General features: G+C 34.3%; 2 protein-coding genes and 1 long non-coding RNA gene across 6 annotated transcripts; 1 reads left to right on the forward strand and 2 right to left on the reverse strand.

Moving 5' to 3' along the window:
* The first annotated feature begins 906 nt into the window (after positions 1-906).
* On the forward strand, positions 907-2,552 carry LOC113716242 (FCS-Like Zinc finger 8). Its single transcript, XM_027240538.2, has 2 exons — positions 907-1,908; positions 2,090-2,552. Exons 1-2 carry the CDS (start codon positions 1,046-1,048, stop codon positions 2,139-2,141), a joined length of 915 nt encoding a protein of 304 aa, XP_027096339.1. The 5' UTR covers positions 907-1,045; the 3' UTR covers positions 2,142-2,552.
* A 4,305-nt stretch (positions 2,553-6,857) lies between these two features.
* On the reverse strand, positions 6,858-8,839 carry LOC140014029 (uncharacterized). Of its 3 annotated transcripts, XR_011820893.1 has the most exons (5): positions 8,564-8,838; positions 8,343-8,459; positions 7,960-8,242; positions 7,389-7,854; positions 6,858-7,198 (listed from the first exon to the last, which is right to left on the reverse strand). It is a non-coding gene; the product is annotated as an uncharacterized lncRNA (long non-coding RNA). The 3 variants fall into 3 exon arrangements; XR_011820892.1 differs by having other exon boundaries at positions 7,960-8,459; positions 8,564-8,839; XR_011820898.1 differs by lacking the exon at positions 7,389-7,854 and having other exon boundaries at positions 7,960-8,459; positions 8,564-8,829.
* Positions 8,840-14,316: 5,477 nt separating this feature from the next.
* LOC113716253 (uncharacterized) lies at positions 14,317-17,110 on the reverse strand. 2 transcript variants are annotated; one of them, XR_011820904.1, is made up of 3 exons: positions 16,858-17,092; positions 14,723-16,722; positions 14,317-14,615 (listed from the first exon to the last, which is right to left on the reverse strand). XR_011820904.1 is itself a non-coding variant. In XM_072064330.1 (2 exons), exon 2 carries the CDS (start codon positions 16,413-16,415, stop codon positions 15,753-15,755), a length of 663 nt encoding a protein of 220 aa, XP_071920431.1. In that variant the 5' UTR covers positions 16,416-16,722; positions 16,858-17,110; the 3' UTR covers positions 15,352-15,752. The 2 variants fall into 2 exon arrangements, 1 of the variants encoding a protein (XP_071920431.1); XM_072064330.1 differs by lacking the exon at positions 14,317-14,615 and having other exon boundaries at positions 15,352-16,722; positions 16,858-17,110.
* Between the last annotated feature and the right edge of the window lie 3,604 nt (positions 17,111-20,714).

Below are 20,714 nucleotides of genomic sequence, written 5' to 3' on the forward strand. Positions count from 1 at the left end.
CATTTCAAATATTTCAAAGATATTTTATGATATAACAGTTACATACTAACATTTGCAATGCAGTATATACCGTATACTTTAAAAGAATACTATATATTTCCTGAGATTGTAGCTACCCAACGACTTCTCTTTTGGTCAAAATCTATATACGTAGCTTTTTTAATATCCTAATACCTTTCTGCTACTGATTACAACCACAATGTTTGAATAGAGTAATAGTAAGAAACTTGAAAGCATGGCCTTTTTTATCTTCTTTTTTTTTTTTGTGGATTAACATGGACTTCTTTATCTTGTTCTGCTGGCTCGGTGGAAAGCGACAAAACTACACATCGTCATTTCAAAAGCCAGCAACTGGAGAGCCCTGCCCCCTGCGGCCTACTTCCTTCCTTCGTTCCTGCCTGCCTCCCTTTCTGTTCCACTTTCTTTCTCTTTGCAAGTTGCCAAGCCTGAGGCGTTTGCATTTTTCTTTCCTTTTTTTTTTTTTTTTTCAGTACAAACCACTAAAAAGGTAAATAAACGAAGCTCAGACGATTCGTAAGTCGTAACTCAATTCTTGTCATCAGAGATGCTTGACTTTGAGCCTAAATTCTTGAGCCAGTCTTTTTGCAAGTATAGTGTACTACTCCATGAAGGGCTTTGATATTTGTCGTTTGTTGAAGTAGCAAGAGGAATAGTTTGGAGCACAGAAGTTTAACCTTCTTGAGTATTGCTTTTTGGCTGTTAATATTGTTCGAACATGGAAGCAACAGAAGTATAGCAGTGATTCTCCCAGTACTTTCCTGATTTTTCCAACTTTTTCTGTGTCAGAGATTTGTGATAACTTTCTGGTTTTTGCCCAAAAAAAAAAAGTACATTTTTTTATTGTTCTTGGAGCTTCAAGAAGCAGAAGACTATAGGAGCACCAACCTAACACTACCATGCCGCTGAAGACTTAACCTCTAAAAATTCAGCATTTTTGTACTGTAAAGCGTTTTTTCCCCTGCCTCCATATTACTATTAGATCTTGATAGCGGGAAAACAAATTTATCTTGCAATATTGGTTGTAATGCTAAGAAATAGATCAAGGGCGGTGACCAACAACCAAGCTCTTACGAGCGACTACCACAGCTCTCTAGTTTCTTCTCCCACCACCCCAACTCAAAACACCACTTCCATCGCTTCATCTTTCTTGAGGTCCCCGAGGATTTTCGATGGCATCTTGGCTGGTAGAAGTCTCTCTGACGCTGACAACGCAAAGAGCCCTACTTCAATTCTTGACGCCAAGCCATTCTCCAATTTTGTCAAACCTTTCGGGTACGATAGAAACTCTTCGGTCAAATCCCATAGTTCTTCTTTAGATAATACTGGTACTAATAAACACACCTACGAGAAGGGAGGTGGGGTTGGACTTGCACTAGTTGACTCTTTGAATGATGAGAAATATGATGCCAATTTTTCGAAGCCCAATAGCAAGATGGTTCTGTTTGGAGCAAAGCTAAAGGTTGGAATCCCTCCACTTCCTTCCTCGGCATTTTCTTCAGCTGCCACTCCAAAATCTCCAGCTGACTTTGGGATCAAGACCAGGAATTCAATATGCTTGGGTTCTTTATCTGGGCTCGGCGGCTCTCCAAGTTCTTGCATCAGAGGAAAAGATCCTCCAGTGGAATTAGCTGAGGGGCTTTCTCTGAGTGAAATGGAACTTTCTGAGGACTATACTTGTGTGATCACTCATGGGCCTAGTCCCAAAACGACCCATATATTCCACGACTGTGTTCTGGAGAATTGCTGCGGAGTGGTCAAGTTGTCCGACTTGGAAAAGGATGGTGGTCTTTTAACTGATGATCCCACCTCTGTGCCGTTCAATTTTCTGAGGGACTGCAATTCTTGCAAGGACAATCTTGGAGATGGCAAGGATATTTTCATGTACAGGTCAGTACCAGTTCCTGATTAAAGCACACTGGATATCGTATTCCCCCGTTGGGCTGTCTCAGTAATTAGTCACAGCTTAAAAAAGTTGTAGTGAAATAAAATGGTCAACAGTCTTTTATGTTGCCGTGCCTCCTCACACTTTGCAATGATGGTACTCTTAATAATAATAATAATATTGCAGGAGTGAGAAAGGCGATTGCTGTCACGAGATGAAGAGAAGAATTTGGAGGTGAAAGAATGATTATATCAGTAGAGTCATCTGAGGATTTAGACATTAATATTATTGCTGCCTAAAGGATACTTGACATGAGAAGAAGAAAAAAAGAAGAAAGAGTTGCGGATTTCCAAACTGAGACCTGTGATTATTGTGTGCTGAAGGATGGATTATGGATTGATTACCTTATTATGCCTAACGCAGGCAGGGACCAATAATTCAGCAAGTCAAAAGGCTGTTACGTTCTATTTTGTGGATGATAGAGAATTTGTGTGTTTTTTGGTGTTTCTCTTCCGTCCTCTCCCCTTGCGTACAAAATTTCAATCACAAAAGAATAAAAACATTTGCAATTATAATTTCTCTCATACGGATAGGGAGGAAAGAATGTACCTATTTGAATTATAATTTTAGCGAGTGCTGCTATTGCCGATTTGAACGCTTCTGTATAAACTGGCACCGCCATTATCTGCTAGTTTTCCATTATTAATCGCAACGCAATGATGAGGAGGACGGGGACAGATTGCGTCTTCTGCGAAGCTCCTTACGTTTCTTATGTCGTTTATTGGCAGAGTTGGTTTTGGTGTATTGTTTTCTCTGATTTTTTTTTTTTTTTTTAATTGTTGTGCACTCGACGGAATTGGATCTGAAATGATTCTTCTGTATGGGGAATAATTGCAGTGATTTTATAAGTCAAACCTTTAGAACTATAAAAATGACACAGTACTAGTAGTACTCTTATCTTTTCCAATGATCCAACTAAATTATGAGTGCCGTGAATTAACTCGTACCCAGAAGAGAAGAGAGGAGAGGAACGATCAAATTAAATTGGTTGGCATGAGCGGTTTGACTTCTCAAATCTAGCACTATGCTCCTCTTTTGGTAGTAGCATAAACTTTTACAGGTAAATTCTGTAGTGTATTCACATATTTCAAAGACAGGTGTGGAAAGTAAATTATATGGCAAAGAAGCTGGCACGTAGCAACCTGACATGTACGGAGATGAAGGGAATGTTTCTAAAAAAGTAAGTGGTGACCTATAACCGCGGTTTAGAAATGTGAATGTAGCGTACTGCAGAAGTTGGAAATGTATTGGGATGTGACGGAATTAACATAAATATAATGGGCCTACGAATAAAACACCGAAAAGGAAGCATAAGTAGTACTATCTATTTACGGGCATTACATCAACAAAATACTATCTATTTATGGATATTTTACTCTGAATCATTACATTTATGTAAAATACATAAATATGTGTAACTAAAATTGAAGAACTGTTACACTAATATTTTTACGAAAGGAAAATTGGTTGTCCTGTATTTAACATAAACTGATTTTTATGAAAGTAAAAAATATATTGCCCATAACATACCTAACACTAGCTATTTACGGGTTTTTTATTCTGAATCATTACATTTATGTAAAATACATAAATATTTATAACTAAAATTGAAAAAGTGTTACACTAATATTTTTACGAAAGGGAAAATAGTAAATTTTGTATTTAATAAATTTTAAATATGTGAAAGTAAAAAAGTTTTGCCCATAACATACCAACTCTTTATGAGTTTTTTGCATTACATCAACAAAATACTAACTATTTATGGGTATTTTATTCTGAATCATTGCATTTATGTAAAATACATAAATATTTGTAAATAAAATTAAAAAAGTATTATACTTATATTTTTACGAAAGGAAAACTAGTAGATTTTGCATTTAACAAATTTTAAATATGTGAAAGTAAAAAAGATTGCGCCCATAACATACCAACTCTTTATGGATTTTTTTGCATTACATCAAACAAATACTAGCTATTTATGGGCATTTTACTCTGAATCACTACATTTATGTAAAAAATATAAATGTTTGTAATTAAAATTGAAAAAGTGATACACTTATATTTTTACAAAAGAGAAATTGATAAAATTTGTATTTAACATAAATTAAATATGTTAAAGCAATATTAAAGGTGATTTTATTAGTTACTTAATTTGTTGGTAAGAAACAAGGCTTCTTTTGCAAAATTTGTTCATTAGATTTTTCCAAATAATTAGGATATAAAGGTAAATTTTCACAATCTTTTGTTAGCAATAGACCCCAATTTCCTCCTAGGCAGTGACGAAGCCAAGATTTTTTCCTTGGAGGGAGGGCCAAAATGATTGACAAATAAAATTATTTTAATATGTTATGTTCAAAATAATTTTCATCTATTTAAATATATGGCATCCTAAAATATCAAATATTAACTTTAATTATAAAGGTATGTCTATTTAATAAATATGTAGTATAGTCATAACTAAAATTAAGACAAGAAATAACATTTGATTAAATATCTTATAGAAAAAAATGCACTTTTCATCCTCAAAGTTTGGGTGGTTGGCCAATTTTACCCTCAAAGTTTCACCCCAAACATATTGCATCCTCAAAGTTTCGTAATTTTGGCCAATTAAGGACAATTGACGATAAATGAAAAATTGATCGTTAGAACCAACGATTTTACCCAACAAAAAATGGGCAAAACCGAATGGAGCCATTTTTAAAGGAATAATTGCAACGGACAAAAAGCTCAATTCTTCTCCTTCTTCCCTCTGCCTTTCTGCCAGGGACGGAGCCAGAAATTTATTTTTGGGGGGGCCGAAGTGTATTAAAAATTTTTTTTTGTGACGAAATAAATATATTTAATAAGTAAAATTTAGAATCAATAATTATAAAAATAATAAAAACATATAATTATATGGAGAATGATTAAAAATGGTAGCTCTGCAGGGAGGATCTGGGTATGTTCGAGGGGTACGATATCAGAATGTGAGAGTAGATGACGTTTCAAATCCCATTATCATTGACCAATTCTACTGTGATTCGCCGACGCCTTGCCAGAACCAGATATGATTCACCCTCTAGCTTCATGGTTTTCCAGAATAGCTGGTTAATTGGGAACCAGACGGACTTTGTATTTTCTGCTCTCTTTGGTGAATAAACTCTGAATGATACTAAAATTCGACCCAAAAAAAAAAAGTGCAGGCAATTGTTTATCTACTCATCCTTAAAATATCCTGACAACGACTTTTTATATCCAGAGTTCTGCAGTTGAAATAAGTGAAATCATGTACAAGAACATTAGCGGGACTTCCAAAAGCAAAAACGCCATGAAATTTGCATGCAGCGACACGGTTCCTTGCAGCCACATTGTGCTGAACAACATCAACCTAGAATCTAGGGATGGTACCGTAGAGACTTATTGCAACTCTGCCATAGGGTTTGGGTATGGATACGTGCAACCCTCTGCGGAATGTCTGACCTCATCAGACAAAGAAAAAATCATCAAGCAGGAGCCTGAGCTTGCCCTCTGCGGAATGGCTGGGCTGGCCGCCGGAATCCCCTATATATAGGGGGTTTTCCGGCGGCTTGGGGGGGGGGCTTAAGCCCCCACCAGCCCCCCCTTAAATCCGTGGCTGCTTTCTGCAACCCCAAAATGTTTTTGCCAATTTTTGGAGTTTTAACGACCGTTATACAACTTTTAAAACAAATAAATTCATTCTAAATTTTTATTTGGGATTATTTCATAAACCAAATCGTGGTCACTTTCCGTAAAGTATCACTTTCCCATAAAAGACTATCTCTTTATGGCTTTTCTCCATTATAAGAACAGAGTACTTATTTTTTCATAATTAAATTTATTTATCAAATAAAATAAAAATAAATCCATTTTCTAATAAAAGACTAGCTCTTTATGGCTTTCCTCCATTATAAGAATAGAGTACCCATTTTCTCATAAATAAATTTATTTATCAAATAAAATAAAAATAAATCTATTTTTCAATAAAAGACCAACTTTTTATAGTTTTCCTCCATTATCAGAATAGAGTACCCATTTTTTCATAAATAAATTTATTTGTCGGATAAAATAAAAATAAACCATTTTTTTAATAAAAGATCAGCTCTTTATGACTTTCCTCCATTTTAAGAACAGAGTACCCATTTTTTCTTAGACAAATTTATTTATCAGATAAAATAAAAATAAACCATTTTTTCAATAAAACATCAGCTCTTTATGACTTTCCTCTATTATAAGAATAGAGTACTCATTTTGAAAGCAAAAAGGATTTTGTTTATCGGATAAAATAAAAATAAACTCATTAATGTCAATATTGAGATATAGCAAAATGCTGGCCCACCTCTCAATGTGATTTTCAATGGGATAAGGGGAGTGTTTGGATAGTGTATTATTTGAAATATTATTTGGAATAATTACTGTAGCACTTTTTGTGATGTGATGTATGTGAGATAAAAAGGTGGTTGGAAATATAAAAAGGTGGGTTGGAAAATGTGTCTATGATGCAAGCGAAATTTTATTTGGGATAATTGAGGTATCCAAACAAACCCAAGATTTGCACAGTACATATAGCAAATTGTCATAGCCCCTGTTCCTTCACATGTGTGTAGAGGCGGTAATTGTCATGAATTGCTTACAACTTATTCCCTCCAAACCTTTTCTTATAATGGAGTTTCTGATTTTATCCAAGTAATAAATTATTTCAGTGAAAAAAGGAAAAATAGAAAATTTATGGAGGAAAGTCACAAAGAGCTGGTGTTTTATTGAAAATCATCGACCCCTTACCAAAGACGATCAAATGCAGCTAAATGATTTTCTTGCAAGAAAGTTGCCGAAAGCAGCTTTGTGACTGTAGTTGCTACTTTTTTTTTTTCAACCATTTTTTTAGCAAGAGGTATCATTAATGTCAATATTGAGATATAGCAAAATTTGTATACGAAATAACAAACCAATTTGTCATTACAAATACAAAACGAGCAATAATATATTACAACCAATACTATCAACAATACAAAGCACAAAGATACTCAAATCAAATTCTAATTGGGCTTTAATATGTACAACCAAAATTGCTAGGGATAACAAATGCTAAGATAGACCCTGTGCCAATATACAATGAGTATCATGTTTGCATTAATTGGCGAAGTCCATAATCGAAGTAGCTTGTAAGAGCTTCATAACCATATCATGTTTGCTCTCCTCCACCATTTTTTATTTCTTCAATTACATGCGTATCCATTACTGAATAAACCAAAACACAGAGTCAAATACTACTAGAGAGACGCGACTACATATATAAACCTCCTTGGAGGAAAAGAAATACTCTGTACAGATTATAAATCAAATGAAAATGACATTTTACATTTCTGTTGGTCAGAAACTATTAGTGAATATCAAATTTTGGTTCAAGACTATTAAAAGGACCGGCTACCTGAGCTGGGTGATGGTGTTTCATGTCTTCTCGAGGTCTACTAACAATTTCTTGTTCATTCCTCGAAGATGATGATTGACCACCTGATGGTGATGCTGCATCCCCTCAAGTTGAAGAAAGTGGGACTCTCATGATTGTACAAATCAAATGCAGCTTTGTTTTCTCAGCTTATGCAGTCTCATATTTAGTTTAAATTAATGTGGGGGTGGAGAACAAAAAATCCTTGCTATTATTTTAACCATCAATAAGTTATGACAAATGTAAAATATTTTAGTTAGAAAAATTTTAGCTTATGCAGAGTTTATTTTTTAAAATGCCCATAAATGCAATGACCATCATAAGTGTTATTTCAATGTAGATATATTGGACCCAACTTCTTGAGCCCGCCATCAAGAACCTCCCGTACAAGCTTATGCTTTGCAAAATAACACTTTGCTACCAAATCCCCTTCATATCTTGACTTATACTAGAAATTAGAACAAAGACATGCAATCAAAATTAACGAAATCATAAGCAATCCAACAAAACAAGTTTCTAAAATCCATGATCCAATGCAAATGTATAAATATACCTCCCAGGTCCCAATTCGCAGAATAGTTGCTCGAAAATTTGAAGCCTTGAGCTTCTCAGAGGAACCAGAAGCAGCGGCCCCTTTAAGCTCTTTTTTACTTGAACTTGCACCCTTAGGTGAATTAGCTTGAGAAAGCCTCATTTGGATCAATTCCAAAAGGGAAGGACTTTTCCTCAGCCTCAATCCCAATGGACTCGGCTCGTCTAATAGGTTATACTGAGCCGGCGGTGCCACCGGAAAGCCACCCACTTCCCCACTTTCCTGCTGCTACAGCCAAACTCCCCTGAAAGTACATCAGAAATTGAACTTTCCAATCATACAGACAAGACCACATAGAATAAAATCAGGAAAAAAAAACCCAAAATTCACACAAACTCCTAAACTGATAGATGTTCAAGATCCAATTTTGACGGGGCCGTTTTCATTTTGCCTTCCAGTAAGACCCATTTCTCTACTCCAACTGAGATAAGCATTTCACTCTAATCCACTGAAGTAGAAGTCTACAATTTCAAAAAAATTTTCTTGCGATTGTTAAATTGACCAAAAATGCAAGAAAAAGGCAATTGACAAAACAGAGATGAAAATAACATATTAAAAAACCTACACCATCGCTTTTCCTTGAAGTCTGCCATTGCATCGGAAGGGTCTTTAAAGTGTGTCCATGATTGTATAAATTCAGATCTAGATGCTAGAGAGGAAGAGGGGAACCATATGTCTATGGAAAACTGAAAATTGATAGAGAGGGAAAGAGAGATAGAAGGAGAAAGGTGCAGGGGAGGTTGCGATTGAACTTTCGAGCGCTCTGATCTGAGAACAATATTTGGGAAAGTAGCCTTGCAAGTATGGAAGGCTTGGAATTCATGTGGTGCTAGGCTTGACAAGTGTTGTGCCGGGAATGGTTAAAAAATTTTCAATGCGCGGCTCTGCTAAAAATTGGAATGGAGCAAAATTTTGAAATTTTCACAAAAAAGCACCCATGATTTCTCACCAATAACATAGAAACTTTGGCCCACTAGAATTAGTATTTGGAGGGAAGCTTTCCCGCTCTCCTTTTGGTGAGAATTTTAAGCGAGAAAAGTCCTTGCCCTCGCAGAGTATATGATGGCTCCAATTTTTGGTGAGATATTGTCATTTTCCTTGCTATAAGCCTCTTAAGAGCGTCAAGCTTTCTATTTCTTCCTAAAGTTGTTGTCGCTAATACCCTTTTTTGTTGTAGTGAAGGGAGGAAAACCATAAAAAATTGGTGTTTTATTGAAAAATATATTTAGTTTTTCATCCGATAAATAAATTTATTTATGAAAAAATGGATACTCTGTTCTTATAATAGATGAAAACTATAAAGAGCTTATGTTTTATTGAAAAACGGGTTCATTTTTATTTTATTCGATAAATAATATTTTTTTTTTAGAGAAATGGGTACTATATTCTTATAATGGAGGAAAGTCATAAAGAACTGGTTTTTTATTGAAAAAAGAGTTTATTTTTATTTTATTCTATAAACAAATTTGTTTATGGCAAAATGGATACTCTTTTCTTATAAGGGAGGGAAGCCATAAAGAGCTGATGTTTTATTGAGAAACGGGTTCATTTTTTTTTTCGATAAATACATTTTTTTTATCCGATAAATAAATTTGCTTATGGTAAAATGGGTTCACGGTTCTTATAATAGAGGAAAGGTATAAAGAGTTAGGATTTTATTGAAAAATGGGTTTATTTTTATTTTATCTGATAAATAATTTTTTTTAAGAAAATGGGTACTCTGTTCTTATAATAGAGAAAAGTCATAAAGAGTTTTCTTTTTTTATTGAAAAACGGGTTATTACAATTTTATTTCAGCCAACTGTGACCCATTTTCCCATTAACCTAAGTTAGACGGACTAAATCATTGAGTTTGTTAACCACAGTCAAAATTAACACAGAAGCAACTGACTCAAATTACTCAATCCTTTATGGCTTATACCAAATGAATACTAGGAAGCTTATTTGAAATAACAATAAAAATATTCTATAAATGATTAAAATTTAGTACATTAGTTAGTAAGTACTTGTAACATACTTGTATAATGCATGATTATATGTATAATTTAATATTCTTTTGTACTTATATATTTTAAAATATTTTGTGAAAAATATTTTGACCTTTCACATAACCTTAGAAAATAATAAAATTTTATAGTATTATAAAATAATAATTTTATCTTATTATATTCATAGGTTTTAAGTTATAAAAATTGTGATATAGAAACAAGTGATATTCTACATGTAACTAGGAAGATTTGTTGTTATTGTTATCCAAACTTTCAACTTTTTCAAAAATTGAAAATGATTACAAACTTACTATTCTACAATTAGTATAATTTGTTAATTAGCCAAAATTCTAGCAAAAGGCAAGCAAATGCAACTTGTAATCAATCCATTCTGATGCATGAAAAAATAAGGTAGCATTCTGCAAATAAATAAAAAAATCCACTTTATATAGTTCGTTGTGACAACCAGGCTTATCCCCACTTTTGTTTAAGTTTTGATTACAATGGATATAACCTATTCCCTCCAAATCCCAAATTTTGAATTATAACATTCAACCAAAACATGCTCAAACTCTCAGGCTCGGTCATACAAGGACAACTAGTGTGAATATCCGTGCTACGCACGGTATTTACATTATTAAAATAAATTAAAAAATTTGAAAAAATTATACCAACATAATTAAAATTTAAGATTTGTCTAACAATAGTTCAAAATATGACAAAAACTGTAAATCATTCAAGAATTGTGTTTTTGCAAAAGATGGATCTTAAAATAATAATAATAATTTATATTAGAAAATGAATGATATATGGATAGAAATAAATGTAATTGCATGTTTTTTTATTTTAAAATGAAATACTTACCAATATTATGCATTCGATTTGATAATCTTATATATATATATGCATTATGAGAATATATATATGTATGTATATATGTGTGTGTGTGTGAATTAACTACCTTTGAATTAATTTTTATTAAAAAAATTATTTATTTTTAATGCCTTTATAATTTGTGAATGATTGTGAGAGTAAAATATATTATGACAATAAGATACGTTGAATTGTGAAAATTGTAATTTAAACAGGCTCCTAAATTTTGGATATTTGACTTTCGTAGTTGCGAATTTCTTAAATTAACGGTTAGTTATTACTCTAAGTGATATGGTAAGTGTCAGTAATAAATGTGAGATGTGAATTGGAATTTGCATATATCATTTTACAGGGGTGATTATTATCCGTTAGTTAAAGTTTAGGAGTTTGAATTTTATGGGGTAGTGGAAAAAACATAAGGGAAATGTGGAAAAAATATAAGTATGATTATAGGATTTGTAGGGCCGGTTACATGATTAGTTAAGAGATAAATATTTTTTAATTAAAAAAATGTAAAATTCTATTCAAATAGCATTCAGACTTTTGATAATTTTGAAAGCTCCTTATCCAAAACCCCCTCAGCAATACATTTAGATATAGATACTAAACGATAGTTATGATAACGAAATAGTTTTTACCTGATATAACACGTTGTTGCACTTTTAGCGATCATTTGATTTATTGTTGAACATATTCGCCTAAATAAAATAACACCTAAAATTATGGAAGTAAGTTTCCTATCTAAAATAGTAAGTTAAGTGTAATAGATTAGTAACTTTTATACCTCAAAAGGTAAATTGGAATAAATATTAAACTTAATTTTTAAATAAATAGATTATTACTTGATATCCCAAACTTACTTTTAAAAGAGTAAGTTTAGTTCAAATAACAGTAAGTTTTTATACATAAATAGTAATTCTTACTAATAACATAGCAATAAAAATGATTAAGGATCAAAATTTACCATTTTTTGGAATGCATGTACAATTTTTACATTAAAACCTTATCTCAAAGTAGTATTAGGAAGTTTATTTGAAATAATGATAAGATGTTTTTATTAATGATTAAAACTTAGTACCTTAGTTAGTAAGCACTCATAATATACCTTAGTAAGTTTAATTCAAGTAGTAGTAAGTTTTTATACATAAATAGTAATTATTACTGATAACATGGCAAATTTGATTAATAATCAAGATTTATTGATTTATGGGACGCATGTACTATTTTACTTTAAAACTTATCTCAAACTAATATTAGGAAGTTTATTTGAAATAACGATAAGATGTTTTATCAATGATTAAAACTTAGTACCTTAGTTAGTAAGTACTCATAATATACTCGTATAATACATGATTATAGGTATAATTTAAAATTTGTTGTACTTGTATATTTTAAAATACTATGAAAAATAGTGTGAACTAAACCTACTCTCCAAAAAGTAAATTTAGGATATGCAGTAGTAATTTATTTTTAAAAAATTTAAGTTACATATTTATTTCAATTTACGCTTGAACATACATCGATCGGTGCTCTCTGGATGCGTCCAAACTCCAGTGAATGTCTTTAAACTAAATTCTAATCAAAGTAGTATCCAAAATGTACTGATTCAGAGTAAAATGCCCATTAAACTTAGTACAAGGACAGATAGTGTGAATATCCGTGCTATCCAAAATATTTATGTATTTTACATAAATATAATGATTCAGAGGTAAATGCCCATAAATAGATAGTATTTTGTTGATGTAATGCCCATAATCCGTGGCCCCAGGATGGCTTTGTTTAGTAATTAGTACTGCTTACGCTTCTTCACAAATGTTTTATTCTTAACCCCTTTATGTTTATGTTAATTCCGTGACATCCCAACACATTTTTAACTTCTGCAATACGCAACATTTCCAAATCCCGGTTATAGGTCACCACTTACTTTTGTAAAAATAACCCTTCTTGATCCGTACATGTCAGGTTGCAACGTGCCGCTTTCTTTGCCATATGCTTTACTTTCTATACCTCTTCTTTGATTACTAAACATACTGCAGCAACATCCACTTTTACAAGTAAAAACAAGGCCTTTGGTTGTGAAGTCAAGTCTATAGTAACTGTGTCAAGAACCAACTTTTGGACTATGTTTTCAGATTCGTACTGGACTAGTAGCCGATCGAGTAGGAAACCGGTCAAGTAGTTGGTCCAATCCAAATTAAAAAGTTGGGGAATAATAAACTTGATAAAACCCGGGTCTGTCCGGTGAACCGATTAATTGTATTAAATCCAGTTTTTGTCTTCCTCTCTCTTTTTTTGGCCTAAATTTTTTTTATTTTAAAACTTGAAGTCTTGACTTTCACTAATTTTGTTTCCATTTGACCGACTAAATAAGCAAATAAGATATAAAAAAATCTAGAAAAATAGGAAACAAAACCAAAGTACCAAACGATCTCTTTTCTTCATCTTCTTCAGCTCTTCCCTCTTACCGCCATAACCCTAGCTCCTCTACAAGTCCACCACCGCTGCTAGCAACAGGCTTGTGCACCTCCACCGGACTTCACTACCATAACTACCCCTCCTCTTCTAGTTTATTTTCGGACATCAATTTCTTCTCCACTGCTTTCTATCGTAGCTCCTCCACCACCACTGCTCCTCGGAGATTGCAGTAGCTGTTCCTGTGGTAATTTTTGGAATTCAAGCTTTCACTAGCATTAGCTATTTTGGACTTCAAGCTTAAGACTCGACCAAATTATCCCAATGGGTAATTTTTCCGCCTTTTTTAATATATCATATCCTATCATTCCTATGGTTGGAGTCCGAAGTAAGATGAAAGAAACATATGATGTTTATAACCTTTTATATCATATCTTGGGTTGTTTCAATAAATTCACGCTTGGCCTTTTCTTTTGTTTATCAAGAATTTAGCACTTAGGAGAGGCTGAAAAATGTAGTTTAGACAACTCTCTACTTTTCCCTGCTTAAACCTCAGCACTAAATTCAATAACTATGACCAACATCTACAGTTTTTGGAAAAGAAAAGGCAATGTTCAAATTTTGACTGTAAACCAAAGTTCACAATTTTGTTTATATAAATTTGAATGACTATCATCGTAGTTTGTCAATGATTAAAAATGTATGAAATTTCTATTTTATAAATTTTGTGAGTTTGAATAAATTAACAAGCCAATTTGCAGGTCACACGGCACTAGGGAAGTTTTTCATCGGTGCATAATTATAGCATTTGCGAAACCAGCTAAAAACAGAGAGCTCGAGCACCTTTCCATGAATACGCCCATAACGAGCCTGAAGCTCCTAATCAAGGAGGAGACGAAATGTTTTCACACTTTTGACAAAATCTTCAAACTCCCAAATTGCAGTCCAACCAAACAAATGAAACATTTCCCAGCGCAAGCAAACCAGGAACGTGCCACATTTCCTATAAAAAGTTTTTATTACCGTGCATAATGGAAAATCCAGAAACAGCAATTGTAAGACGATGCATTACCATTTGAATCCAAATTAAAACACCAATGCAGGAAACAAACTACTCGAACTATCTAGTACAGCATTATTCGAAGTTCAAAAGAGACACAAGCCAACAGGAAAACAGCATGCAACTTGCAGACTCAAGGCCCAATACAAAAAGCATCGATTTTCCACAAGGACCCTTTTTGCTAAAAGAAACCAGGATTAAAAAAGAAAAGTGCAGCGCAAGAGAGCTTAGTTCGGAATTGGCTTGCTTAACATTTCTCATCCATAGCTCCATTTACCAGCGCACTGTTATCAAAATAAAGATTCAAAAAAGAAAAAAACCATTAGCAACAGTGAAGTAAAAAATTGACTGAAAACAACAAAGAATACCTATACAGTTAAAGTATAAATACCTTCTTAATGGCTAGGTATGATCAACCATCTCCATCCACAAATATGTCACTTCACACAACAAGAATAAAGGTGCAAACCCACCTGCAAAGGTTGATAACTACTCGGCTTCCTGTGCAGGAGAGTTACGGATTGATTCTAAGCAGAAAAAGGAGTATAGCAGAAGCCGAAATCAAACTAAAACTACATCCCCTTCCCATTTTTCCTTTTTAAAAACCAGAAAAATGGCGAAAGGTGTAACTGCAACTTTGCATAGCAAAGCCAAGGACTTAGATCCGGAGTATTTGACAAAAAGCAAAAAGAGAGATGGGAATCAAGAGAAGAGAAAGAAGCAGCAGCCATATTAGGCAGCATTGAGAGAGTTAAGGTGTAAAATGATCTAAAAAGCCTAACAAGTCAAAGGACTGCAAATAGACTAGGCTACCAAAGAAATCGAAACTGGATGCACTATATAGGATGATGGGTTCTGAACGAGAGGCAAGAATAGTGATTAATACAATCCTATCAACTAGTGAGCCAGATCAGGTTAGGACTCTACTGTATACACAAAATGTAACAAAAGCACGAACTGTTCTATCTGAAAACAGTCCAATGAGAATGAGCAACCCTGTGAAGAAAGGATTTTAGTCTATTTTGATCCAAAGAGAGAGTTGAGCAGTCTGTCCGCTTCATTACAAGACAGCACGCAAGCACCAACAACCCTTTCCACATCTGCTTCGTCATTCACAGCATTCCACCTTCTGCTGTCATTACATATTGAACCAACCTTCATCCGTCTCCTAGCACCCCCACACTACTCAACCGCATCTCAACTATTATCATCTTGATATACTTGGAAATAGTCAACCAACCAGCCACCAAGTCTCTTGCACCACTGACACCACATAAAGCTACTAATCAACCATAACTATCAAGTCAAGCAGAGGACTCATTTATTCACCATATATACATCCTAGAATCTACCACTAACCCAGCTATCAAAGAAAATCAACTTCCTTATTCACAGGAGCTGCACGAGCTCCAAGTCTCCATTCAGTCGTCAGTAAGATCAAGATTGAGGATGCGACGAAGGGTCTTCGTCGCTGAGTCAACACTTAGGCTAACACCATCATGAAACAAATCATCCGGGGAAGGGCTACGTTCCCTGGTAGGGGAAGCAGGGGCAGACTTGGCAATAGGGCGAAAGTCAATGTCAGAGGCCGAAGAAGAGGGCAAGTCAAGCGAAACAGTCCTTTTTGGACGGAGAGAAAACTTGGGAATGGGGAGAGAACTAGGAGGTGGGGAGTTGGAATAAGCAGGCCCAGCCCAGCGTTCAGAGAAATTAAACTCACCACTGAAGGAAGAAGCCAACCTGCTATAATCGACATCAACCTTCAGTTTCATCGGGATGGGAATGGCGCTACTAGATTTGGCCAACTTTTTGGACTTCTTTGGTTCTTCGGATCGTGAATGAAGAAGGGCAGAAGGTGTTTTGGGGGAAAATGAAGGGGAAAAGACCCGTTTGGGAACAGGAGAGGAGAAAGATTTAATTGGGGTAGGTAGTAAGCCGGAACCAGATTGAAAAGTCCGGCAATTAATCCCCCTAAAATCCTTAGACGGCGGCGAATCAAACGACCCAAATGGCTCGGGTCCATGACCCTTACTTCTACTATAATACTGATTCCGATGCTGGGCCACAACAACTAGAGTCTCCATGGCCAGTGACTCTACCAACTAGGGTTTATCCTAATCAAAAGATTACTGCTCCACTACTACCAGAACTACAAAAATAAACTTAAAAGAGATCCGTCAACTAACCAAACACTGATTAAAGGAACAAATTTCAAGGCATCCAACGACAAGAAACACTAACAGAAGCTTTTAGATCTCCGCCATAACCACCAGAATCTGAGTAGATCAACATCAATCTCCTGATTTCCAAGCCATACATAGAACATGTATTTGCTCTAATAATTTTGCTTTATCAAAAAACACAAATTCTTTTTCTTCACTTGCTTCAGATCTACAGATATCCCCAAAGAAAACAAAAACAAAAGTAAAATAAAAATCAACAAATCAGTTCATAGAAAAGAAAGAAATGGGAACCAAAAAAAAAAAAGCTAATTAAGTGACAATCAGAAAAGTTGAAGAAGACTACCTGGTGAGTTGATAGAAATTGATCAGCGAGATCGGGAGGGTGAAAAGGATAAGTTAACAAATGTGATTTTCGTAGCTTTTTTTCTCTTTTTTTTTTCGGTTTTTGGTTGGGTTTTGGTTTGGTTGTCTATATATACATATATGTGTAAGTGTGTGTGTAGATATATGCAAGCCGCGTGGACTGTGAGATGCAGTAGTAAGTAAGTATAAATCAGCAAGACGAAGACGACGCCATTGAAAGTTCAGCTTCTGAGCATTTTTTGAATAATAGCAGTCACCGGACGTGAAATGACCCTCTGAGTTGTATTTAAATGTGAACTCTCACGCACTTCGACAGCACCCACTCTCAGTTCAGATTCCCTCAGGGCAGGGTAGTGGATTTTTATCTTCCCGATTTGACCGGAATACCCCTCACACTTGACACTACTGTTGAGTGCTGACCCCCACGTTTTATTTACCTGATTCAATGACCATTTTGCCCTGGAAGAGCCTTGGGAAGCCTTCATTTAGATTTAGTAGTAATATTCTCCTTTTACCTGCCTTACTGGTCATTTTAACACTCGAACTATGGTAGAATATTGAGTAAATTATTTGGATGACCGTTAAACTTTTGGAATTGTAGCATTGGTTACTGACCAATTAGAAGTCTAGTTTTAATCATTAAATTATTTAAAATTTAAATTTCAAATCAATTCGTCAGATTTAATCCTTAATTATACCTTTTTTGTCCTCTGAATTGTGTAGGAACTCAAATCTATTATGTTTAACAATTAAATCCAACGAAATTACCTGACATCGAAAATTTAAATAATTTAATGATCAAAATTAGATTTTCAATATTCAAAACTCGATGATTTCAAAAATTTGGTGGTTATACAGATAATTTGCTCTAGAATATTTTAACCAACCAAAATTGGATTCGGTTAGGTTGTGTTTGGATTGCATTTTTCGTCATTTTTCATGGAAAAATTACTGTAGCGATTTGATATATGTGAGGGAAAAAGGTGATAGGGAAATGTGATCACGGAAAACGATGGTCTGTTTGGATTGTAAGTTATTTGGAATTATTTGGAATATTTTTACTGTAGCACTTTTTGTGATGTGATGTATGTGAGATAAAAAGATATTGGGAAGATAAAAAGGTGTATTGGAAATTGTAAAGATGATGTAAGCAAATAAAATTGGGGAAATATGAAGCAATCCAAACAATATTTTCCGACAGAAACAAGCAATCCAAACAAGGCCGCAATGAGCGGAGAACGGACCCGTTAAAAAGAAAATAAAAAAAAAAAAGAAAGAAAAAAACTCAAACCTTTGGTCATGAATTTGTGTTTTTTCCCCCTTAAATAAAATTTTGTCACCTTATTGTTATCTTGTACAGTCATTATTCTAGTAGAAAGTTTCGAGTTTATTACTACTTGTGATATCTAAAGCTGGTGGCCTAAACGACTGCTACCAAATGCAATGTTGTACTCATGAAAAGTTTGAGAAATTGGGGAATTGCTTTTATGGATACTATTAAATGCTTTGCTGTTACCATAATAAGGGTCAATATATATGCTCATTGAATAAATTAGGAATAAGGATTTCTTCAAAGCGTACTACAGGCTACATTGAATAAAAAGAGGATTAAGGATTTCTCCAAGGCGTACTGCAAGCTTCCTGTTTTCCAAATTTTGTAAAAGAGGAAGGACAAACAAATACTAGTATGACCAAGCATCATAATCATATTTTCTTTTTTCAAAAAAAAAAAAAATATATATATATATACATAAACGCATAACTATGCTACACTTCAATCCAAGAATACAACTGGCTATTTGCTGCGAGGCCAATGTGTTTTTTAAGCACTGTCGTAGCTTAACGCACTCTCTTGTAGGTATCCATTTTGCATATTCGGACCATTTCATCGGAGCAGCTACCCTTTGATCTAAGCCGGCGATTGGTTGAACAAGTCCATTTTGACTCTTCAACAACAAAAATTCCAGCTCCAGTGCTTTCTTGCATTTGGATGGCTTTCTATTTTGATTTAGGCCGTCTTTGGAAAACCAAAGGTTGTGTTTGGATTGCATTTTTCGTGATTTTTCATGGAAAAATTACTGTAGCGATTTGATGTATGTGAGGGAAAAAGGTAATAGGGAAATGTGATCACGGAAAATGACATAATTTTTCGACGGAAACCGACAATCCAAACAAGGCCAAATTTTTTCGAATTTTTATTTTTAAAAAAGTACATAACGAATTTTGAAGAAGAATTGTAAAACATGTAAGTAATAAATATTCGTTTTTTTTGGTTCTATAGAAGGGACGATTGCTGCAAATTTAGCTGTACACAGCCGACTGATGCATATGCCAAAAAAGCTCCACAAATTGCTTTTAATTCTATTTGGGTCATGCCGGGGTGCGGACGGCAAAACCGCTAATAATCTTGATTTCTTTAGTAAGGGATTGATGAACTATTAAAATTATTGGCTTCCTCATTTAACTCTAGTCCTAACCTCCATATGTATTGACCGAGTGCCTGGTCGGTTTTATCAGGTTTTCGGTCGAACCCCATTTTCGATCGATTTTGACTATTTTTTGGAGGGGTTTTAAAGGTAAACCTCGATCGAACTGTTCATCAATTTTTGGTCCAATCAGTTGAACCGACGACAGTTCGAGTTTATAAACACAAGTGCCGTGTGCCTCGAGGGTAGGGACTTCAACGATCTATGTCGTTCCAAAGTCTGTTGTCGACCTTGTAATATTCCACTTCCTCCGTTGCCCTCATTTTCGATTATTTTGTCAATTAAATTCAGATAAATTAAAGCGGGCTCTGGCTAATTGATGATCTAACACTACTGTCAAAATAATTGTCAATACTGCTTAGCAACTAAAGACGCCAATAATGTACATTTGCTAAATTTTACGCATCTTGGAGCAATAAGTTATGCAAAAATATTGTCCTGTTGTAGCATTCGTCCCACATCGGAAGAAGTCAAAGAAAAAGAATGGTTTAAAAGACATTGACTCATGGGTTACTTGTTATTTGGGTTAATTATTTTTGGCCAATGAATTTTGATCAAAAAATTACTTATATCAGCCCTTGAACACGAATCGTGACACCTGTCACCTACCGACTTGAATGTCAAGTGGTGCATTTGGATTGCCTTCTATTTTACTTTATTTACACCTTATTCACACACATACTGATTTACTTGCATCATCAATACATTTTTCAATCACCTTTTTATTTCATGTACATCATATCAAACAATACATTTTCAGTACTTTTTTCATAAAATTATCTCAAATAATTTATAATCCAAACACGTTCTCGCTTTAAGATGTGGTTGCAGCAACAACCCAATAAAAATATAAGAGGCAATTGATGCATCAACTCTAATAGTCTCGATAAACAATGGATATCCCACTTGTCCTAAAAAAAAAAAAAAAAAAAATCAGTAAGGCACTCTTCAAAATAAATGGCACCCTATAGAACAAACGAATAATGTGCCATAATTACTCTCAATTGTTCTTTAGGTGCCCAAAGCATCCAACAGTATCATAGGACGGGTTTCTCGATATATGCTGTAGTCTATATATGTTCTCCGGGCTTCCAACATGAGACCGGATTTAGCAAATTCGTCTAGCAACCCTTTATTTTTTTTGGTTTAGAATATTGATGCGTTGGTTGCTATCAAATATCGATAATGTTTATTTTACATAATTATCCCTTGGTCTGAAAAATGCCATTTTAAACAGACAAATCGACCGTCATATATTTGATTCCAAAATTCAAGATCATCAATTTGTCGAGTATCTCGTCGAATGGACTTGTAGAGTTAGGGAAGTTAGAGGCCCATATTAAATTAACTT

The sequence above is a fragment of the Coffea arabica genome, chromosome 1e, assembly GCF_036785885.1.
Source record: "Coffea arabica cultivar ET-39 chromosome 1e, Coffea Arabica ET-39 HiFi, whole genome shotgun sequence".
NCBI classification, from domain to species: domain Eukaryota; kingdom Viridiplantae; phylum Streptophyta; class Magnoliopsida; order Gentianales; family Rubiaceae; genus Coffea; species Coffea arabica.